Source organism: Leptodactylus fuscus, chromosome 5 (genome assembly GCF_031893055.1).
Source record: "Leptodactylus fuscus isolate aLepFus1 chromosome 5, aLepFus1.hap2, whole genome shotgun sequence".
Classification (NCBI taxonomy): Eukaryota; Metazoa; Chordata; class Amphibia; order Anura; family Leptodactylidae; genus Leptodactylus; species Leptodactylus fuscus.
The window spans coordinates 215,063,726-215,088,660 of record NC_134269.1 but is presented as its reverse complement, the minus strand read 5'-3'; the positions used below and the strand labels follow the sequence as shown (position 1 = coordinate 215,088,660).

Here is a 24,935-nt window from a genome sequence, read left to right as displayed (position 1 = left end):
TCCAATCGTTTGGGCGTGCATAAAGAACCAACCGAAAGACATAAACTCATATATATATATATATATATATATATATATATATATAGAGAGAGAGAGAGAGAGAGAGAGAGAGATATGAGATATTACATTATACAGTCCTATGAAAAAGTTTGGGCACCCCTGTTAATCTTAATCATTTTTAGTTCTAAATATTTTGGTGTTTATAACAGCCATTTCAGTTTGATATATCTAATAACTGATGGACACAGTAATATTTCAGGATTGAAATGAGGTTTATTGTACTAACAGAAAATGTGCAATATGCATTAAACCAAAATTTGACCGGTGCAAAAGTATGGGCACCTCAACAGAAAAGTGACATTAATATTTAGTAGATCCTCCTTTTGCAAAGATAACAGCCTCTAGTCACTTCCTGTAGCTTTTAATCAGTTCCTGGATCCTGGATGAAGGTATTTTGGACAAACAATTCAAGTTCAGTTAAGTTAGATGGTCGCCGAGCATGGACAGCCCGCTTCAAATCATCCCACAGATGTTCAATGATATTCAGGTCTGGGGACTGGGATGGCCATTCCAGAACATTGTAATTGTTCCTCTGCATGAATGCCTGAGGATTTGGAGCGGTGTTTTGGATCATTGTCTTGCTGAAATATCCATCCCCGGCGTAACTTCAACTTCGTCACTGATTCTTGAACATTATTCTCAAGAATCTGCTGATACTGAGTGGAATCCATGCGACTCTCAACTTTAACAAGATTCCCGATGCCGGCATTGGCCACACAGCCCCAAAGCATGATGGAACCTCCACCAAATTTTACAGTGGGTAGCATGTGTTTTTCTTGGAATGCTGTTTCTTTTTGGACGCCATGCATAACGCCTTTTTTTTATAACCAAACAACTCAATTTTTGTTTCCAAAATGAAGCTGCCTTGTCCAAATGTGCTTTTTCATACCTCAGGCAACTCTATTTGTGGCGTACGTGCAGAAACGGCTTCTTTCTCATCACTCTCCCATACAGCTTCTATTTGTGCAAAGTGCGCTGTATAGTTGACCGATGCACAGTGACACCATCTGCAGCAAGATGATGCTGCAGCTCTTTGGAGGTGGTCTGTGGATTGTCCTTGACTGTTCTCACCATTCTTCTTCTCTGCCTTTCTGATATTTTTCTTGGCCTGCCACTTCTGGGCTTAACAAGAACTGTCCCTGTGGTCTTCCATTTCCTTACTATGTTCCTCACAGTGGAAACTGACAGGTTAAATCTCTGAGACAACTTTTTGTATCCTTCCCCTGAACAACTATGTTGAACAATCTTTGTTTTCAGATCATTTGAGAGTTGTTTTGAGTAGCCCATGATGCCACTCTTCAGAGGAGATTCAAATAGGAGATCAACTTGCAATTGGCCACCTTAAATACCTTTTCTCATGATTGGATACATCTGGCTATGAAGTTCAAAGCTCACTGAGGTTACAAAACCAATTTTGTGCTTCAGTAAGTCAGTAAAAAGTAGTTAGGGGAATTCAAATCAATAAAATGATAAGGGTGCCCATACTTTTGCACCGGTCAAATTTTGGTTTAATGCATATTGCACATTTTCTGTTAGTACAATAAACCTCATTTCAATCCTGAAATATTACTGTGTCCATCAGTTATTAGATATATCAAACTGAAATGGCTGTTGCAAACACCAAAATATTTAGAACAAAAAATGATTAAGATTAATAGGGGTGCCCAAACTTTTTCATAGGACTGTATATAGTACTGGAGCTTTACATATCCCATTTCTATAGTTTTATTAATGATTTCACCCATTAAAAAAAATGTAATTTAAAACTTTGCAAAAAAAAATTCTTGAAATCTTATTGTGAAACCTGTACCTTTTTAGTTATACTATTTTGGGGAATGTTTTTTGCTTTGATTTCTTCTATTGTAATTTATCATTTTTAAGGCAAAACAAAAAAAAAACAACACTTCTGTTCCAATGATTTGTTCACACTATGGCATTCATTGAAGACCTTTTTAGTTGAGTCGAATTTTTAATTCCTTTTTTTAAAACTTTTTTTTTTACTGTATTTATTAGACTCCCAAGGGATGCATTTGCATATCCTTTTTTTTTTTTTTTTTTTTTAAACTTTGGGGGCCACCGCGCAATGCAATGTCCACTGCAGCAGAGCGGCCATTAATTTTAAAAACTTGACATCTGGTGTCAGGTCTTTAAATGCAAATTCATCCTTCGGCTTGAGAACTCACTACAAGAACACATAGTAGTATCAGTCAATAAATATATTTGGACTGGACAATGTAAAGTCGAAGATTGAAGTAGCTATTCTCAACAGAGTGAACATATTGTATTGCATCTTGTTTTATTAGTTACTAGCTTTTGCCCGCGACTTCATCAATGTGATGTTGGCATCGATGATCCGCCTATAAATTGCGGCCGTCAATGATTCACCTGCTTCGGTGTTTCAGCAGTTCTAAAGCTGTCCTGCTACTGAACTTGTTTCTCGCAGCGTGCCTGTGATTGTTACATCATCTCAGCAGCTGGTTGGGATGCCATATAATGAGCGTGTTGTTGGTGTCGATAATCCGCCTACTCCAGCATTTCGGCAGCTCTGAAGCTGGCCTGCCACTGAACTTGTTCCTCGCACCGTGCCTGTGATTGTTCCAACATCTCAGCAGCTCGATGGGACGCCATATAATGAGTGTATTGTTGGTGTCAATGATCTGCCTGCTCTGGCATTTTGGCTGCTCTAAGAGCCACTTGATGCCTAGCTTGTTCAATCCCCCTGAGCGCTGCTTGAGGAGAACTCTGTGACTTCTGGCTACGTTCATAGCTCTCGTGGTTTTAGAATTTTGCAACAACTTAGATTTTCTTTTTCCCAGCATGTGTAAAGTTAGCAAACTGACAATTTGGATTAAAGGGGCTGTATGTAGAGGATCAGATAATATGCAGAAGCTTGTTCACAATGGACTGAGGGTTAGATGTGTGCATACATAGAGAGATAACAGACCTGGCTTTAACAACAATCTCCAGTTAGATAAACGATTGTCCTGCTGGCAAGAGCAGTGTAATATAGTATGTGAACATAAATTCATAACAGTCCTGAAAAGTAGACAATGTGTTAATCGAGGTTACAATCTATCTATGTGCCAAATTTCATCCAAATCTGTTCAGCCATTTTTGAGTGATTGACGAACAAACATCCAAACACACAAACTTGCACATTTATAATATTAGTAGGATTAAAACTGGTATAAATATCCAATACTAATGTTACACAGTAAATAAGGTGCAAAGTGCAAACATATTCCACAGTAGTAAGAGGTCAAGAAGAAAACATTATTTACAGCAGCTTATAGAAAAACATAACTCAGCTGTAGGTTAATAGCTTAATATAAATTTCTTGGACTTTACGCAAAGTTTCTATCTGTCTCTTAGCTCTCTACTATAGTTGATAATGATATTAACGATAAGTAACTTAATGAAGATAAATTATTATTATTAGGAATAACATCTATACCTATACAGATTATTACAGAAGCTGGATTTATATGGTTACTTGCAGTACCTCTGTTTGGACTCTGAGGGCCGCCATTAGACTGTAGTATATTATATTGGAACTAATGCAGTCTCACAGCTCGGAGCTCTAGAAAATCCAGCATTCAGTCTTCAGTGCATCCTGCTATTTGCTTTACCCTTATCTGCTTTTTAAGAATCCTTTGAAATCTTATTATTCTATTTTCTTTTGAATTACTCCAACAAGAGCAAATATTTCTAACAATGAACCATAAGACGGGCTGTAGAGGGACACAATGGACAGTGATGTGGCAAGTATTATTCTGTTTCTATGTATTATATATGAAGAATATCTCAGGCCAGTTACAATACTCAATACTTGAAGAGCTGAAGAGGGGATCTGTAGTGGGGAATGTGGCTAAAGATCTGGGATTGAATGTCAAGGAACTTACGCTTAGAAAATTCCAAATTGTTTCTCATGTCACAAAGCAATATTTCAGTATACATCTGGAAAATGGAGATTTAATTGTTTCGGATAGAATTGATAGAGAGACATTATGTGGAGCTAAACTGAGCTGCTTTATGAACCTGGAGGCCGTGATTGAAAATCCTTTGAACTTTTACACCATCACTATAGAGATCCAGGACGTGAATGATAACGCTCCGACATTTTCTAAGAAATATTTCGATATTGGTATCAGTGAATCTGCTCTTCCTGGGGTACATTTTGCACTAGGAAAGGCAGATGATCCTGATCTAGGAACAAATTCTATACAAAGTTATAGTCTTACCAGTAATGAATGGTTTAGTCTTGGAGAAAGAAAAAGTAAGGATGGAATTAAACATCCAGAAATTATACTAGAAAAATCATTAGACCGAGAGAAGCAGAGTTACTATGAGCTAATATTATCTGCATATGATGGGGGTAAACCTCCGAAAACTGGCACCGCCATAATAAGGATCACTGTGCAAGATGTTAATGATAACTTTCCAACATTTCTGAAGGACACATATCACATAAGATTACCTGAGGATTCACCTGTTGGTTCTCTTGTAGTTCCGTTAAATGCAACTGATGAAGATGAAGGTGTAAATGGCTTAGTGACTTATTCCTTTAGCCATATCTCTAAAAATGCAGAACAAATATTCTGTATAGACTCCATAAGTGGTGACATAAAGATCATTGGAACCTTAGATTATGAACTATCGGATAGCTATGAAATGACTGTAGAAGCTAAAGATGGCGGAGGTTTTGTCACACATTGTAAGATATCAGTACAAGTGATTGATGTGAATGATAATGCTCCAGATATCACAGTTACTACACTGGCCACAACAATTCCAGAAGATTCTCCAACTAGTACAGTGGTAGCAATAATTAATGTCCATGACCTGGATTCTGGATTAAATGGAGAAGTTGTTTGTCTAAACTCAGATATAAAGGACTTTCAGCTGTTACCGTCATCTAGTAACTACTATAAACTTGTAACCGCAGCTAGTATGGACCGAGAAAGGAATTCTGTAAATAATGTCACCATTCAATGTCTGGATAAAGGATCTCCTCCACTGTCTACCAATAAAACCATTCAGTTGACTATTTCAGATGTGAATGACAACGCTCCAGTTTTCGAGAGAGTCAACTACATTGTCTACATTATAGAAAATAATCAACCCGGGACATCAATCCAGAATATTCGTGCTTCAGATCTCGATCAAGGTGATAATGGGAAGATTACTTACAGCATTGTGAACAGTAACATAGATAACATCCCGGTATCCTCCTATGTGTCCATAAACTCAATGACCGGGGTTCTCTATGCCCAGAGATCATTTGACTATGAACAGTTGCGGGAATTTCAGTTCCAGGTGATGGCTAAAGACAGTGGATCTCCTCCTCTAAGCAGTAATGTCACCGTGAGGATATGTATCATTGATAAGAATGATAATGCTCCTAAGATCCTCTACCCATCACCAGACACTGAGGGATCGCCATTATTTGAGTTTATTCCTCATTCTGCAGAGAAAGGTTATCTAGTCACCAAAGTGATCGCAGTGGACGCCGACTCTGGACACAACGCCTGGCTCTCCTATCACTTACTACAAGTCCCTGATCCAACATTATTTGGAATTGGTCAACATACTGGTGAAGTAAAGATTATGAGAGATCTCCAAGATGTAGATAACTTAAGACAAAAGCTTGTGGTCCTGGTGAAGGATAATGGAGTCCCATCTCTCTCATCTACAGTGACATTGAATTTAGTTGTGGCCGAGAACTTTCAGCAAGTTGTACCAGAGATAAGAAAACAACCAACTCATTCAGACAAATCCTCCAATGTAACCTTCTATCTGGTCATATCTATAGCTCTGATTTCTTGCTTGTTCATTATAACTGTTATCATTACCGTCATCTTCAAATGCAGAAAATCCGACATCCCAACTACTTTTGGACCATACAGTAGAAATGTGTATCCTCAGTTCACCCTGGGATGTCCTTCTGAGATCAGTGATACAAGTTTACCTTTCCCATTCTCATATGATGTGTGTGTGACTCTGGACTCCAAGCAGAATGAAATTGCTTATCTGAAACCGGTGCAGAACGTCCCGACAGACAATCTCATAGACACTGAGGATTCTGCAGCAGCGAATGATTCTACAAACACTGACCTCCCTCCAAAAAATATTGATCAGGTATTCAGCTTTACCAATTTATTATCCTCATCAGTATTATTAGTTTATAATATTTTGGTATTTTATTTAGTTTTAGTATTATAGTATTTTAGTATTATTTTTAGAATTTTATTTTTATCATTTTCTGTCTTAGCTTTCTCATGGTTGTTTTCAGGTGTGCCATGTTCTGACCAGAAACATATGGCCTTAGAGAACTACTTTATTAGGATTTCTGCAAGTGCTATATAAGTGCATTCCTCTGCAACGCTCAGGCATTGTGTTGGCCTAGAAGCTCTGAAGATTCTTTGTGAATGCTTTTTTGTTGGGGCCAAGAGCTTTGACTACTGTCTCATAATAGTCTGTTAATTCTCTCAGGGGTTTTCACTGAAGTAGTCTTATAATTTACATCACAACTCAGACAGGTTGCATTACAATAGAAGTTCATACTGAATTACAATAGAAGTTCATACCTCTGTGCACAGAGCATGTCTAGAAAAGCCTCCAATGAGTTGGCTCTAGACTATTTGTGGTTTGGCCATGACACTGCTGTAAAGCATATCAGCATATGCCATTGACACAGCAAAGGAGAAGTTCAGGCAAGAATGTCAACAGGATCTCACTGGCTCTAGAGCTGAGCTGGCACCTTCAAGAGAGGATGACAACTATGCCATAGAGTTGACATCCTCCTCTAATGCTTGCAATTGGGGAAGACAGAGTTCAGAGCCCTTAGTTGCCACTATTGATAATGATGATGGCCTCTAAGAGGTGTCCTGTGTTTTCCAATTGGTGCCCGATTGGTACCCCCACCATGTGATTGCAGGATGCTGATGTGTTGTCATGGTGATGAGGGATCTACTGAAATACACCAGGTCACCTTTCTAAATATACCTATAAGACACTACAAGAGGCAGGGTCTTATGCTTTCACTTTATAAACTATAGTCCATTGAAATTAAGAAGCAATTTAGCCACCTACTGTTGAAGTCCCAGTATAAACTAGTATGCAGTCTAGTTTGATACTTAAAGGGAATCTGTCAAGGCGATTTGGGACACTAAACCACCCACAGGTCCTTATAGACCAGGGATGCACTTGGTGAAGAACTGTACCGATGCACGTAGTACAGTGGTGTATTGAGTATAAAGCTTTTTTAATTTTTGTAGTGGGAAATTACACAGGGCACTGGGCAATTGAACAGGGCAATTTGGGGCACTAAACCTCCATTCCATTTAAACCTGTGGTTGGTTTAGTGTCCCAAATTGCCCTGACAGGTTCCCTCTACAAGTTTCAAACGATGCAACCTTAGTTCAGCGACTGATTATAGCTAGTCAATAGGGGGGGTGTCAGGCCTCTACAGAACTGTTATTAGTGGCTCATCTTTAAGATAGGCCATTGATATTTTAGCCTGGAAATCTTTTTACACATTGATACTTCATATCGTGTACCCTTGGCATTTCTTCATTACATCCTGTTCCCCTTTTTCCCATGAAGGTGTGAGTGCAATCCTGTCCTGTCTCTGTTGGGTATAGCCAGACATGTCCAAAAAAAGAGAAATAGGCAAGCAAAGCCCATACCGTGCAGGAATAGCTGTGTCTCCTACAGAGAATCCAGAAGCATTTAACTCCTTAGTGGTTTTATTCATGAGATAGGCTAAACGTAAATATTTGTCCTACTTTTTCCAAAAATTAATGTCAGAAATAAGTTTATCATATATACTGACTTGACAGAGGTCAGAACGTGGGATTATGTCACGATTATTTCAGATCTAATATGAATTTATTCTAATACTTTTTGCTATTTGAGCTTGAACTTAACATATTGCTATTGATAATGATGACTATTAAATTTACAAATTGTTATTGTGATTTTTAGTAACATACTATATACACTAAGTAAGAGATTATTAAATAGACAATATAGAAATAGTATAAATAGAAGGAACAATGATGAAGTTACTGGAGCTCTAGGTATCCAACAACAGATAGAAAGTTAGAAATGACAACAATAACTTAACAATCTCTAGAATTGTATCTCATGCTGTTAATAGTATTACATTGAAAAGTATGATTATAAATCAATTTTTATTAGATTTGTTTAAAAACTTGTCTAAATAAAAATTCTGAAAATTCAGATTTTTATTATACCTAAAAAATAAAATTTTACATATATAGATCTATTATTAACTGTTCAGTTTAAAAAAAAAAAAAAAAAAAAACACTTAAATTTCTACCATTTATTTTTACCTTTAAATTAACAATATTAAGGATAAATATATAAGTTGAGTATAACCTACTGTACGTTATGATACTTTCTTAGTATGGTCTTTCTAAGATAATTGGAATAAGTAGTTTTATAAATGTACAAAATTCAACTTTTTGTAAAAATCATGTGTAAATTTCCTTAGGGGCGAATGATGAGAATATAAGTAAGCTTCATTATATCATATAATGGTGACTGTGGATATTTCCATATAATGTTCCTGTAGACATCAGAGTTGCTGTTCCACGTGCAGCCTCAGAGCGCCAGTGTTGGACCATTAAAGTTATTTTTCGTTCCAAATCTAGAAAGCTTGACTATAGTGACATGGCACAGATCTGTAGGACGCCGCACAATACAGGATCTGACTTGTACATGCATCTTGCAATTTGGGAATTTAAAGCAAAATTGGGCATAGATTACTTTTGACGTATACCTGCATGAAAGGAATTGATATAGAGAAGGTCGATGGAAAGGAAGATAAATTGTACCCGCGGAAGGACAATAACATGGCAGGTATTTTTTTACTTGATTTTTATTCCATTGTTGGAGATAGCTGCTCAGCTTCAATACTCCATTCCTGAGGAACTGAAGCACGGATCTGTGATAGGAAACATAGCAAAGGATTTAAGCATTAGCTCAAAAGATTTATCTCTCAGAAAATTCCATGTTGTCTTCAGAGGTAAAATACAGTATTTCAGTGTTAATTTAGAGACCGGTGAAATCATTGTTGCAGAAAGGATAGATCGAGAAGCCATTTGTGGTGTGAAACAGACCTGCTTAATAAGCTTCGAAGCTGTGATTGAAAACCCTTTACAATTATATACTGTGAAGGTCGAAATTCAAGATGTTAATGACAATTCCCCAAATTTTTTAAGGGATAGTTTTGACATAGTGATCAGTGAGTCTGCTTTACCCGGGGTACGACTTGCTCTGGAACATGCACAAGATTTTGACCTGGGAACTAATTCCGTACAAAAATACCAAATTAGTGACAATGAATATTTTATCTTAGAAGAAAAACTAACAGATGGCATTACATATCCAGAACTTATTCTAGAAAAGGCCCTGGACAGAGAGACCCAGAATCATCACCAATTAACTTTGACAGCTATAGATGGTGGACAACCCGCCAAAACAGGAACGGCGCTTATAAAAATTTTAGTTCGTGATGTAAATGATAACTTTCCAAAGTTCAGTAAAGATACATATCATATAAACTTGAGTGAAAATTCGCCAATTGGGTTTTTAGTTCTCCATCTAGAGGCCGTGGATGAAGATGAAGGCTCTAATGCACAAATAACGTATTCATTTAGAAACGTTCCAGAAAATGTCTATCATATGTTTGCTGTGGACCCAGTAGGTGGAAACATCTCTGTTATAGGGAATTTAGATTTTGAGATGACAGAAGAATATAAGTTTATGGTCGAAGCGAGAGATGGTGGTGGGCTCGTGGCTCACTGTAAGGTGTCAATACAGATAATTGACGTTAATGACAATCCTCCTGAAATAAAGGTAACATCTCGTACTACTGAAATTCCAGAAGATTCCCCTCCCGGAACAGTTGTAGCTCTAATTAATGTACACGATTTGGACACGGGAGACAATGGAGAGGTGTTCTGCCATATTTTGGAAAAAGTTCCCTTTCAGTTGGTATCATCCTCTCCAAATTATTACAAATTGGAAACAACTGACAATATGGATAGAGAGAGAAAATCTGAGTATCAAATAACAATTACTGCAGTGGATAAAGGTAACCCTCAACTGTCCGCCAACAAGACAATTCAACTCCTGATCTCAGATGTCAATGATAATGCTCCAATTTTTGAAAAACAAAGTTATATAATATATATTCCAGAAAATAACCAAGCAGGTTTATCAATACATAGTCTTTACTCAACTGACCTGGATCTAAACAACAACGGCAAAATCACTTATTACATTCTGAATAGTAATATCGAAGATATCCCGGTATCCTCATATGTTTCTGTCAACTCCATGACTGGCGTTATTTATGCCCAGAGATCATTTGACTATGAACAGTTGCGGGAATTTCAGTTCCAGGTGATGGCCAAAGACAGTGGATCTCCTCCTCTACGCAGTAATGTCACCGTGAGGATATGTATCATTGATAAGAATGATAATGCTCCTAAGATCCTCTACCCATCACCAGACACTGAGGGATCGCCATTATTTGAGTTTATTCCTCATTCTGCTGAGAAAGGTTATCTAGTCACCAAAGTGATCGCAGTGGACGCCGACTCTGGACACAACGCCTGGCTCTCCTATCACTTACTACAAGTCCCCGAACCTTCTTTATATACCATTGGACAACAAAATGGTGAAATCAGGATGGCCAAAGACCTACCGGATTTAGACTCCTTAAGACAAAAAATTGTGGTGCTGGTTAAGGATAATGGATCTCCTTCTTTATCATCCACAGTTTCCTTGAACTTAGTTGTAGCAGAAAATTTCCAACAAGTGGTACCAGGAATAAAACGTCAGCCCAGTTCTACAGAATCTTCCACTAACACAACTTTTTATCTAGTTGTTTCTATAGCTCTGATTTCTATTATATTTATTGTGACTGTAGTGGTTGTAGCAGTTTCTAAATGCAGAAGAACAACTACCTCAACTTCATTTGGAAATCTTGGTGGACATGTGTATCCTCAGTTCACCCTGGGATGTCCTTCTGAGATCAGTGACATAAGTTTACCTTTCCCATTCTCATATGATGTGTGTGTGACTCTGGACTCCAAGCAGAATGAAATTGCTTATCTGAAGCCAGCCCAAAACGTTCCCACGGAGAATCTCATAGACACTGATGACTCAGCAACTGCAATAGATGGTTCTCAGGCAACAACTGTCTTACCTGTAAGTATACTCTAGATTTTCTACTTTTCTTCCTTTGCTGTAAATTTACGATTATTGGTAACATAACCCATTAATGTAAACTTTGCCAGGCTCAGTCAATGTTATATATCTATGTAAGGCTGGATTCATACCAATGCTCATTGTCCAGGGCATCCCAGGCATTCCGTCTATCAGGCTCTCCGTCCATCATTCCATATTTTTCGGGCGGAAACCCAGCAGACTCCATTAAGTCTATGGGGTCCGCAGGTAACCACTTTTGTAAACAGATTTAGTTTCTGTTTGTGGAGTCCCCAATCAGACCCCACAAACGAAAAACGAGGTGTGAACTTAGCGTTATAGATGTTTTTCAAGCTTAGTCAGAAAACTTCAGACTAGGAAGAGCAATAAAGATGTTCAAGTTAGGTATAGCTTACTATAACTGGTGAAACAGCATCTTGATATCACTTGGAGACAATGCCTATCTAGAATGTTTACTTGTAAATATGTTTTTATTTTGTTTTCCGACCTTAGTACTTTTACTAAGCACTGACTAGAAATAAGTGAATCTTTTTTTCTTTATCCCCCACAATACCTGAGCAATTGGTGTTGTTAGGTCCTGAGTTGGAGAAGATGGACAGGAACCACTCCCCTGACAGTATTCTAATTTAGCATATTGGGTGCTGAAACTCACAGAAATGATTACTTAAGAATGGTGGGGGCTAGAGAAATAGTTCCAACTACAACTGCACCAAAATGAGTGGCATGGCAACATGATGCATTTATGGTGTATGCAGTCAGTGGAGTGTATTGAATCATTTAAAGATGTTGAGTTTGCGTAGATGGTCCGAGGTCATTGTTAAATAGGACTGTCTTCAAAGTGTTCCCTTATAAGTTTTTCTACATCTCATTGTAGTATTGTCATACACTTTTTTTAAGTTATTACATCCAGAATCGGTAAACCGTGACTAAACTTTGACTTAACTATTTTCTAAATTACATTTCCTATATGGAATATTACTTGTGAATTCTTGACTCATTGGCACATTAATTTAAGGTAGTTATTAGAGATGAGCGAACAGTAAAATGTTCGATATTCGTTTCGAGTAGCCCCTCAATATTCGACTACTCGAATCGAATATCGAACCCTATTATAGTCTATGGGGGGAAAATGCTCATTTCAGGGGTAGGCAACATTCGATCAAATTATACTTACCAAGTCCACGAGTGAGGGTCGGGCTGGATCCTCCGAGAAGTCTTCTCTGTGCAGCGTCCCCGCGGCGTCTTCCGGCTCTGAATTCACTCTGCCAGGTATCGAGCCTGGGCAGAGCCGACTGCGCATGCCCGCACTACAAGCGGACATGCGCAGTCGGCTCTGCCCAGGCCCGATGCCTGGCAGAGTGAATTCAGAGCCGGACGCCGCCGCGGGGAAGCTGCACGGAGAAGACTTCTAAAGGTAGGAGAAGAACTAGCGTTGATTGGCCAACTGTATAGCATTCGGCCAATCAATGCTGGTTCTGCATCGAACTTTTACATTCGAATAGCGAGTGGTACTCGATCGAGTACGAGTATTTCGAATACCGTAGTATTCGATCGAATACCTACTCGATCGAGTACTACTCGCTCATCTCTAGTAATTATATGTAGACACACAATGATGATGAATAATAAGACTATAATTTCTTCCTGTGCAAATAGACTAGAAATAGGATCAAGTTTGTTTAGCAAATTACATTTACAACCTTATGTCAATGAGGCTTATTTGTTTTCATGGCAACTATGATTCGATTCTTGACAGATCCTTTCGGGATAGACAAACACTTTTCTGATATTATAATCCAATGTGACAATGAATATAATATATAAATGTATATGATAGATATATATATATATATATATATATATATATATATATATATTCTTGTTGTAGTTAAGCAAATGGTAAACTAAAATATTCTACATTGATAATACTGCAATTCCTTTAAGTGAACTCTAAGTGCCGCTGTTTGACCACATATTAAAGCTTTAACTATAAAGCTGAAGATTCCTTCTACCAAGTCACCACATATATCTGCAAGACAAGACACCAGCTGGGATATAGTCTCTATTCTCAAATTGGAATTATCTACGATATAAAATATCTGAATTTATTTTTCACCATTATCATGTGGATGGCTTAAGAGAAGCTCCAGATACTGAACGTCTTGCAATATGAAGGACTTGGAGTGGCAGGTAGTATTTCTTCTTATTTCCTTGACATTTCACCATGTTTCTGCTCAGCTACATTACTCAATAATTGAAGAACTGAAGCAAGGTACCGCAATAGGAAACATAGCAAAGGATCTAGAACTGAATGTGAAGGAATTGGCATTGAGGAAATTCCACATTGTCTCACGGGGTAAGATGCAATATTTTAATGTGAATTTAGAAAATGGAGATTTATATGTTGAAGAAAGAATAGACAGAGAAGAAATATGTGGAACGAAGTCCACATGTGTTTTAAGCTTTGAGGCTGTGATAGAAAATCCTTTACATTTATATACAATTAGAGTGGAAATCCAGGATGTCAATGACAATGGGCCAAGTTTTTCCAAAACGTATTTTGACATTGGGATTAGTGAATCCGCTTTACCTGGAGTGCGTCTAAACTTACTTCATGCGCAAGATCCTGATCTAGGTACAAACTCTGTACAAGACTATAAAATTGCTGAAAATGAAAACTTCTCATTGGGAATAAAAGTGAACAATGAAGGAGTTAAATCTCCAGAACTTATTCTAGAAAAGTCCCTGGACAGGGAGAGACAAGACGTTTATGAAATCGTTTTAACTGCTCTAGATGGGGGGAAACCTCCAAAAACTGGTACTGCCGTCATAAAAATCATTGTTCTAGATGTCAATGATAATTTTCCAAAATTTAATAGGGACACATATAAAATAAGTTTGGGCGAAAATGTTCCTATTGGTTTTCTGGTTGTACAACTGAATGTGGTGGATGAAGATGAAGGGTTGAACGCGCAAATATCATATTCACTTCAAAATGTTCCTGAAGTTCTAGATTCGGTTTTTCATTTAGATCCACTGAATGGGACCATTCATGTGATAGGAGACATCGATTACGAGGTGATCGATAGATATGAGTTAACGGTAGAAGCGAAAGATAGCGGAGGTCTCGCAGATCATTGCAAAGTTATCATCGATATTACTGATGACAATGACAACGCTCCTGAAATCACCATCACATCTTTCTCCGCCACAATTCCAGAAGATTCTCCACCAGCTACAATTATTGCATTAATAAATGTGAATGATCTAGACAGCGGACAGAATGGTGAGGTCAGCTGTGAAATCTCTGAAAATATCCCCTTTCAATTAATATCATCTTCAGCCAATTATTATAAACTGGTAACTTTAACAAATGTGGATAGAGAGAGGATGTCTCACTATAATATAACCATTACAGCTATGGATAATGGATCACCTCCGCTATCCACCAAGAAAACCATCCAACTGAATATATCTGATGTCAATGATAATCCACCGGTCTTTGACAAGGGGAGTTATATTGTCTATGTACAAGAAAACAACCCCCAGGGGACCTCAATACATAGTGTCCATGCGTCAGATTATGATATCAATGAAAATGCCAAGTTGACGTATTCTGCTATCAGTAGCAACATTGAAGGTATCCCGGTATCCTCCTATGTGTCCATAAACTCAATGACCGGGGTTCTCTATGCCCAGAGATCATTTGACTATGAACAGTTGCGGGAATTTCAGTTCCAGGTGATGGCTAAAGACAGTGGATCTCCTCCTCTAAGCAGTAATGTCACCGTGAGGATATGTATCATTGATAAGAATGATAATGCTCCTAAGATCCTCTACCCATCACCAGACACTGAGGAATCGTCATTATTTGAGTTTATTCCTCATTCTGCAGGGAAAGGTTATCTGGTCACCAAAGTGATCGCAGTGGACGCCGACTCTGGACACAACGCCTGGCTCTCCTATCACTTACTACAAGTCCCTGATCCAACATTATTTGGAATTGGTCAACATACTGGTGAAGTAAAGATTATGAGAGATCTTCAAGATGTAGATAACTTAAGACAAAAGCTTGTGGTCCTGGTGAAGGATAATGGAGTCCCATCTCTGTCATCTACAGTGACATTGAATTTAGTTGTGGCCGAGAACTTTCAGCAAGTTGTACCGGAGATAAGAAAACAACCAACTCATTCAGACAAATCCTCCAATGTAACCTTCTATCTGGTCATATCTATAGCTCTGATTTCTTGCTTGTTCATTATAACTGTTATCATTACCGTCATCTTCAAATGCCGAAAATCCGATATCCCAACTACTTTTGGAGCATACAGTAGGAATGTGTATCCTCAGTTCACCCTGGGATGTCCTTCTGAGATCAGTGATACAAGTTTACCTTTCCCATTCTCATATGATGTGTGTGTGACTCTGGACTCCAAGCAGAATGAAATTGCTTATCTGAAACCAGTGCAGAACGTTGCTATCGATAACCTTATTGATACAGATGATTCACCAGTAGTAAATGATCAACCGCCAGACATTAGCACCCAGCAGGTAAGAGAAATGCATCTCTAAAAGCCTATAAACCAATATAATTACAGTTACAATAACTAGAAACATAAATCCTACATCTATCTACAGTATATAGTAAATGGATGATGGCCAAACTTATAGCATTCAAGTCTGTTATCACTTGGAATAGCTTGTTCCATAGCTTGATCCTTTAGAATTTGGGTTTGGATTTTTAGTTTGTAGTTGAAATGCCTCACAATGTGCAAAAATGTGTCATAAAGTTCTTTCTTGAAGTAAACGTAAGTATAAACTTACAATAGAAAATGTGACGATACGCCAGATTTAACGTTCAGAATAAGCCACGTGGTAAATCTGGCACATTTTCAGATGACCGAAGTTTACAATGTCAAAATATTAGCAAATCTCGGCCAGTGTGACCATTTGGGTGCATTCAATCAATGGTGAGTGCAGGAGAAATGTCCAATGCAATAACAGTGGATTACTAAGAGTTTCAGCGGGTCCTCAGAGGGTGTTTAAGAGATTTGGTGTCATAGTGTAGCTGAAGACTTGGCATAATCTACCTTGAAAGCTTGTATCCTTAATTTTAAAAGGAAGGCCTCGTTCACATCTGCGTCGGTAATCCATTTGGTGGAGTCCACATGGGGACTACCGAACACATTGGCAATCGGTGTGCAGTGAAAGCACACAGACCTCATAGACTATAATGGGGTCCATCTATTTGGCGCGAGATCTCCGCACGGAACATGCGGACAGGAAAGTACTTCGCAACCTACTTTCTTGTCCACGTGATTTGTGCGGACAATGCGTGGCAAGCACATGGACCCCATTATAGTCTATGTAGTCTGTGTGTGTTCGGTAGTCCGTTCGGGGGGTCCCCATGTGGACTTCCCAAACGGATTACCAAATGCAGATGTGCACCAAGGGTAAGCCAAAGAAATCAGCACATAATTCATATTACCTTATAGGTCTGGCTACTTTGAAGTGTAGGAATAAAATAAATTTACAGATAAAATGAAAGAAATATAAACAAGTAACTATCACAAATGGAAATGTTATATCCAAGAACCAAACACAGTACTGTACTACAGAGAAAAATGATTAGAAGACGCAGTCAGGGAAGTCATCAGGTCCTCTTCTTGTATACTAGTGAAGTCAATAGATCATCTTCTTAGCCACTGCTTGCCAATTGCTGGTAAAAAAAAAATTGGTGTTCATAGAATGGTCATTTAGGGGGGGCTCTTAATGTTGGGATTCAGTTAAAAATTAAGTTCAGTCTTATTGATTTTATTTTGGGATAGTATGTGAGAATTTTTATCACTATATTGTTCTGCTTTCTTTCTACAAATTTCTTTGAAGCAGCCTTACAGCTGCTTCATAAGTGGAGCAGCTGATCACTCTATCACTCTGCCCGCTTAGGTTTGTTTTGAAAGGAATTACCATATATACTCGAGTATAAGCCGACTTTTTCAGCACATTGGCTTATACACGAGTCAGGGTCCGTGGAGCACAGAAAACTGGAAGGACCTGGAAGGGGGAGGTCCTTTAGTGCTACTGCTCTGTGATTGGTTTGTCATGAGGTCACGTGACTGTGATGTCATCAAAGGTCCTGAAGCCACTGGTATGTAACATCTGCAGATAAGGTTGAGTCTAAATCCTAGTAGCTCTGCCCACACCAGAGTCCGATCACATGGTCATGACGTCATCAGAGGTCCTTTAGCATCTCCCCTACAGATGAGTGGACAGGATTCATTGTGTCTTATGGAAGATGTCTGTTGTATGGAGGAGAGGAAGCTACAGTAACGTGACACACAGGGACCTTCCTTTAGTTACTCTGCCTAGTAATGTCAGGCATTTGGGGTTATTCATTTAGTTTCAGTAACTCCATGTGCCTCACATTAATAACAATTAACCCCATCATGTCCCTCATATTAACCCCTGTGTGCCCCATATAAGGGTTACTAATATGTGAGAAACATGAGGGTACTAATGAAGGACCTTAATTATGAAGATACCTAATTATGACCTCCATATGTCCCACATATTAGTAACTCTTATGTGAGGCACACAGGGAGTTAATGTGAGACATGATGGGGTTAAATGCTATTACTATGAGGCACATGGAGTTACTAAGCTGCAATGGACATGACCAGACTTTTTATCTGCAATGGTGGATTCCCCCCCCCAGGCTTATACTCGAGTCAATAAGTTCTCCCAGTTTTTGTGGTAAAATTAGGGGTCTCAACTTATATGCGGGTCAGCTTATACTCGGTAGCCTTCTGTATCTTGCCTAGTCACTTCAGTAGTGTAATTTATTCTAGTCGAATCGTGATCTTTGCAGTTCTTCCTTGTTTTCTCCTTGTTTATATCTGTTTTCCTTCCTGGTTTGCTTTGTCTTGGGTTTCACTTTTGTGTGTCCGGATCCTAGTGCTAATATTGTTTATGTTAGGGACAGCATTGCAAATGGTTTCTATTACGGAGATGTTTAGGAACAGCGAGGGTCGTAGAGTTTGGTGTTAGGATCCCTGTTTAGGGATAGGCTCAGGGAAAGTATTAGGGAAAGTTCATGGTCGGTTCTCATCTTTTTGCTTATTCTTGTATGTTATTGTCTATTTGATTGCTTTCATTTGTCAGTAAGTTCCCATTTTCTTGTTGCCTTCTGTGTTGATACATGCTTTATATTATTACTCATGACACTGTCCAGATGTTAAGCAGTTAAGACCTTCTGTATATCCTGGGGACCGGCACTACTATACGTGACGTTCAACTCAGATGTTTAGTATTTAGCTGGCATATTCCATTTGGTACATTGCACTTACTGCATTTATAGTATATCATTATTCTACACTATACACTATATAGAGTTAGGCTTTAATTGTAATCAGATTTTTTCTTGAAAACCTTTGTAGGTTTAATACATACAGTTCGAATGAGAACAAAAAAAGCAGATGATAATATGGTTTTCTATAGTTTGCATGTACACAGGTTTGCATTTATTGAACAGTGATGTAAATCTAGTGTTTCTGCAGTTCCTTAAATCGACTCCGAGTGCCACTGTTTGACTGTGTATTGGAAAAGAGCTCTTAGGACTCTCAATACCTCGTACAGTTTCATAGCAAAAATCATCAGGACACAATAAAGGATTTGTATTCATCCTCTGCAGCTCTGGATTTATTCTACTGATATCATTTTTGGATTTGGATATTTTATTTCTTGTGGATGTATTAAAAGATATATTAAATGGATCAGAAGACTGAAGTTTCCAGAAAAAGAACAAAGGAATGGCAAGTAGCAATATTTCTGTCTTTCCTTACATCTGGAATGACCAGGGCTCAGCTTCACTACTCAATACCTGAGGAATTAAAGCAAGGATCCACAGTAGGAAACATAGCCAAGGATCTAGGACTGAAGACAAAGGAATTGCAAGTAAGAAAGTTCCATATTTTTTCAAGAGGAAACATTCAATATTTTAGTATTAACTTAGAAAATGGAGAATTGAATGTTGCCGAGAGAATAGACCGAGAGAGTCTCTGCGGAATAAAACTAAATTGTCTCATCAGCTTTGAGGCCGTCATTGAAAATCCCTTACATTTATACACCATTAAAGTGGAAATTGAGGATGTAAATGATAATCCTCCAGTTTTTGCGAAAAGCATTTTTGACACTGCAGTGAGTGAGTCGGCTTTGCCCGGAGTCCGTCTGGCTTTGGGAGTTGCACAAGATCCTGATATTGGAATAAATTCTGTACAGGACTATAAGATAGATGAAAATGAATATTTCTCACTGGGAACCAAGATGGCCAAAGATGGAATCAAACACCCTGAACTTATTCTAGAGAAGGCTCTAGATAGAGAAAAGCAAAGTATGTATGATTTAATATTAACGGCTTCAGATGGGGGGACCCCTCCTAAAACCGGGACCGCCCACATAAGAATTGTAGTTCAAGATGTCAACGATAACTTCCCAAAATTTAATAAAGACATATATGAAATAAGTTTAGTTGAGAATGTCCCCATTGGGTTTTTGGCCCTCCAGCTGAAGGCGATAGATGAAGACGAAGGTATAAATGCACAAATAACATATTCATTTAGTGACGTCCTTGAAAATATCTTCTCGGTCTTTAGTTTGGACACAGTGAATGGAAGTATTAATGTGATCGGAAATATTGACTATGAGATGACCGATAGATACGAACTAACTGTGGTAGCCAAAGATGGCGGTAACCTCGCCGCTCACTGCAAGATCTATATTGACGTCATGGATATTAATGACAACGCCCCAGAAATAACAGTCACGTCTCTATTCACGACAGTCCCGGAGAATTCTCCACCAGGTACAGTTATAACACTCATCAATGTCCATGACTTAGATAGCAAAGAGAATGGAGAAGTTACTTGTGAACTTTCTGAAAATTTACCGTTTCAATTAATATCAACCTCCGGAAATTATTATAAATTGGTAACGACAACTTTTGTTGATCGAGAGAAAGTTTCTCATTATAATCTAACCATTACAGCTATGGATAATGGATCTCCACAACTGTCCACCAACAAAACGGTTCACCTGAATATTTCAGATGTGAACGACAATCCGCCTGCGTTTGAGATGCAACATTATTTAGTCTATGTCCAAGAAAACAATCTGCAAGGGATCTCTATACAAACTATCCAGGCGTCGGATTATGATATTAATAAAAATGCTCAAATTACATATTCTGTACTTACCAATAACATAGATAACATCCCAGTATCCTCCTATGTGTCCATAAACTCAATGACCGGGGTTCTCTATGCCCAGAGATCATTTGACTATGAACAGTTGCGGGAATTTCAGTTCCAGGTGATGGCTAAAGACAGTGGATCTCCTCCTCTAAGCAGTAATGTCACCGTGAGGATATGTATCATTGATAAGAATGATAATGCTCCTAAGATCCTCTACCCATCACCAGACACTGAGGGATCGCCATTATTTGAGTTTATACCTCATTCTGCTGAGAAAGGTTATCTGGTCACCAAAGTGATCGCAGTGGACGCCGACTCTGGACACAACGCCTGGCTCTCCTATCACTTACTACAAGTCCCTGATCCAACATTGTTTGGAATTGGTCAACATACTGGTGAAGTAAAGATTATGAGAGATCTTCAAGATGTAGATAACTTAAGGCAAAAGCTTGTGGTCCTGGTGAAGGATAATGGAGTCCCATCTCTGTCATCTACAGTGACATTGAATTTAGTTGTGGCCGAGAACTTTCAGCAAGTTGTACCGGAGATAAGAAAACAACCAACTAACTCAGCAACTAGTTCTAATACAACCTTCTACCTGGTAATAGCTATAGCCTTCATCTCTGTGGTTTTTATTGTGACAGTCTTGATCACGGTTATTTCTAAGTGCAGAAAAACATATAGTCCGACATCTTTTGATGCCTTTAATAGAAATGTGTATCCTCAGTTCACCCTGGGATGTCCTTCTGAGATCAGTGATACAAGTTTACCTTTCCCATTCTCATATGATGTGTGTGTGACTCTGGACTCCAAGCAGAATGAAATTGCTTATCTGAAACCGATGCAGAACGTCCCAACAGACAATCTCATAGACACCGAGGATTCGGCCAGAGAACACGATTCTCCTAAAAACATTTTATTACCCGCTTGTGATTCACTGACGGTAAGGGAATTTTCAAAACCTACACTAATGGTTTTCTTCATGTATAACATTGCTATGCTTGTATTTTTGCTACTGGAGAAAAACAAAATAGGGAAATTTGCCATTTGGTGATTCTACGTTCCTCTGTACCATTAGTAATTGAGTGATATTTTGTGCAAATGCCTTTTTACACTGATGCCGTGCTGGAAAGAGGTTCATTAGGTTCTTCAGATAAATTGATTCTGGGGACATACACTAAAGTAACTCCTAGGAGATAGACCCTTCATTTTTGTGTTAGACCCTGGGGTCACCGGAGGAACCTCTTGTAAACTGGCGCTCGTGTGTAAGACTGTGGTTAGACTTTGGGTAGACTCGTCATTAGACTTTGATCAAAGTTACAGCTCTTTCCGGGCACTGACCTATGAGGTGGTGGGAAAATTGGGTAAAAAAACGGGATGGTGATAGAGCGCTACTGCAAGCTGAGGACTCAGGATTTGGAGAGAAAATTTAAATTTTATTGGTTCCAGAAGACAGAAACAAATGGCTACGCGTTTCGACGCCGGACTGGTGTCTTCTTCAGGTCACCACTATATGGTATTATGATATTCTGGTGTTTGTTTTTATGTTTTTATACATGGTATTTTTCTATTGTTATTATTTTTGTATAGGCCTGAAGAAGACGCCAGACTCAATCTTCCTGTAGAAGCTCGCAGACCCCATAGACTATATGGGGTGAGCCGGGTTTTCACCCCAAAAATCTGGGGAGAAAATTCCTTCTTTTTTAAATGGATTTGAGGGCAGAATCCCTAAGTGTTGGTGTGAGCCTAGCCTTAGCGTAAAGTCATGGGTAATCTGTAGAGATGAGCAAGTAGTGTTCGATCGAGTAGGTGTTCGATCGAATACTACGGTATTCGAAATACTCGTACTCGATTGAACACTACTAGCTGTTCGAAGTTTAAGGTTCGATGCAGAACCAGTGTTGATAGGCAGAATGCTATACATTCTATACATGCTATACATTCTGCCAATCAACGCTGGTTCTTCTCTTACCTTTAGAAGTCTTCTCCGTGCAGCGTCCCCGCGGCGTCTTCTGGCTGGAATTCACTCTGCCTAGGCATTCGGTCTAGGCAGAGCCGACTGCACATGCGTGGGCATGCCCTCGCATGCGCAGTCGGCTCTGCTCAGGCCCCGATACCTAGGCAGAGTGAATTCCAGCCATAAGACGCCGCGGGGGCACTGCGCCGGGAGAAGACTTCAAGGAGAATCCAGCCCGACCGTCACTCGTGGACTTGGTAAGTATAATTTTATCGAATTTTGCCTACCCCTGAAACGAGCATTTCCCCCCCCCCCCCGTAGACTATAATGGGATTCAAAATCTGTTCGAACAGTCGAACAGTGTGCGGCTGTTTGAATCGGATTTCGAACCTCTGACATTTTAGTGTTCGCTCATCTCTAGTAATCTGTAAAAAGAGGGAAAACTTTGTCAAAGACAATGAGTAGCAAGTAGATGAAATACAGAAATGTCATGGCTTTATGGCAAACATTCTTATGATGTTTTGTCATCTTAAAATATGGAATACTTATCTGTAAAGATCTTTAAAAGTAAATGCTTACAGTAAATTTGATGGATTCATTGTATCCGATATAGCATTTATACATTCCAATAATTTTTAAATTTTTTTCGATTATTACATAGATTATTCCTTTAAAAGTTACAATTTCCTCCTCCAAGTACTGTATATAATTATATATAATATACAGTATACAGTAGATGCATAAAGAACCTACTGTAAATAGACACTGCAAAGCTAAGACAGAATGGAAAGCAACACCTTATCCCTCATCACTTCTATATTTGCAATTTTGAGCTTCTGTTCCCTCATCTGAATGCAAATTCTAAAATATTCATACAGTCTATAAAAAGGATCTACAGAAGAGCAGCAATGGCCAAGATATTCAATGGAGGGCAATGGAATGGCAGGCGACGTTTTTCTGTTTTCTCTTTCTGTACTTACCTGCTTCTAGTCAAGTTTGATACTCAATTTTAGAAGAACTAAGGCACGGATCTGTAATAGGAAATATTGCTATACATTTGGGCTTTACTACGAATGAGTTGGCTGAACAGAAAATGCAGTTTGCTTCCTATATCAAGAAGCAATATTTCAATATCAGTCTGGAGAATGGAGATTTATACGTCACCGACAGAATAGATAGAGAGGTTCTCTCTGTGCTCTTCATCTGGAGATACTGGCTATACATCCGGTCAATGTGTTTCATGTCACAGTTGAAATTCTGGATATCAATGACAACTCTCCAAGTTTTTCTAAGATTGTTTTCGAGGTGGGAATTAGTGAGGCCGCGTTACTTGGCACCCATGTGGCTTTGGGTAATGTACGAGATCCGGATCTCAGTAAAAATTCCCTTCAGGGTTACATTTTAAGTTCTAACCAACACTTCAAACTGGGGGAAAGAAAAAATGCAGATGGAGTAAAATATCTAGAACTTGTTCTAGAAAAACCAGTGGATCGTGAGAAGCAAAGCCTATATGAGTTTACATTGACTGCTGTTGATGGTGGCAACCCTGTGAAATCCGGAACAGCTTTGATTAAAATTGTTGTTCTAGATAGTAACAATAATTTTCCCAAGTTCAGTCAGGATACGTACTGAGTAATATTACAGGAAAATTTACCGATCTGATCTGATCTGGCAGAGGTGAGAGGCTTAGACAGGGTTGAGGGGATATCGTCACTCCATAAGGAGAGAACCACCATTAAGGTGTGTGGAGTCTTATTAAGCCATGAGCGCTCCACTGTGCAAAGGAACATGGGAAGAATATGCAAATCTGACTTCCATGATGTAATTAGGATGCCAGTGCCTCAAGTATGCACACCAACAGAGGGCGATGACTGAGAATGTGCAAGTCTATCTTCCATGATGTAATTAGGAAGACAGAGTCTCAGTCAAGCACAACCTATAGAGGGCGCTCCCATTAAAGATTTGCATATTCTTCCCATGTTCCTTTGCAGTGGAGCGCTCATGGCTTAATAAGACTCCACACACCTATATGGTGGTCTGTCCCTATGGAGTGACGATATCCCCTCAACCCTAAGATGTAAACTGTAAGAGAAGTGAACGATAATACTGTTTGTCTAGTAATCTAGTCAAGTATGCCACTTATACTACAATGAAGTCTTATGTAAATGAGGCAGTTGGTGCTCTCCTAAGTGACGCAGAAATTTTTCATTTTTGTGTTTTCATTTATTTACTTTTTGCATTCCATAAAAATTAACTTTCTAATTTTTCTGTTTGCATAGTTATATGAGGGCTTGATTTTTGCCTGACAAGTAGTCTTTCTAAATGGTACCATTTATTATTTTGTACATGTACTGGGAAATGAGGAAAAAATTCAGAATGAGGTGGAATTGAAATACAAATTGCAGTAC

General features: G+C 38.7%; 3 protein-coding genes across 9 annotated transcripts in view; all 3 read left to right on the top strand.

Annotated features, from left to right (window-relative positions):
• Positions 1 to 24,935, top strand: part of LOC142204081 (protocadherin gamma-C5-like) — a 290,042-nt gene that overhangs the window by 55,747 nt on the left and 209,360 nt on the right. The window contains exon 1 of one of the 7 annotated variants that reach the window (XM_075275341.1): positions 13,447 to 15,873. The exons of the other annotated variants lie outside the window; for them this stretch is intronic. Within the exon in view, the coding sequence (XP_075131442.1) occupies positions 13,492 to 15,873 (2,382 nt within the window). The 5' untranslated portion in view covers positions 13,447 to 13,491. Of the gene's footprint in view, positions 1 to 13,446; positions 15,874 to 24,935 lie in introns of those variants that run through there. 7 annotated transcript variants of the gene reach the window in all.
• LOC142203222 (protocadherin gamma-B2-like) lies at positions 8,616 to 11,319 on the top strand. The gene has a single exon (XM_075273771.1). It carries the CDS (start codon positions 8,899 to 8,901, stop codon positions 11,317 to 11,319), a length of 2,421 nt encoding a protein of 806 aa, XP_075129872.1. The 5' UTR covers positions 8,616 to 8,898.
• On the top strand, positions 19,083 to 24,159 carry LOC142203220 (protocadherin gamma-B5-like). The gene is made up of 3 exons (XM_075273769.1): positions 19,083 to 21,513; positions 23,085 to 23,094; positions 23,777 to 24,159. Exons 1-3 carry the CDS (start codon positions 19,090 to 19,092, stop codon positions 24,157 to 24,159), a joined length of 2,817 nt encoding a protein of 938 aa, XP_075129870.1. The 5' UTR covers positions 19,083 to 19,089.

Excerpts from the sequence above, each read along its gene's own strand:
- LOC142203222 (XM_075273771.1), top strand. The coding sequence starts at position 8,899 with ATGGAAAGGAAGATAAATTGTACCCGCGGAAGGACAATAACATGGCAG.
- LOC142203220 (XM_075273769.1), top strand. The coding sequence starts at position 19,090 with ATGGATCAGAAGACTGAAGTTTCCAGAAAAAGAACAAAGGAATGGCAA.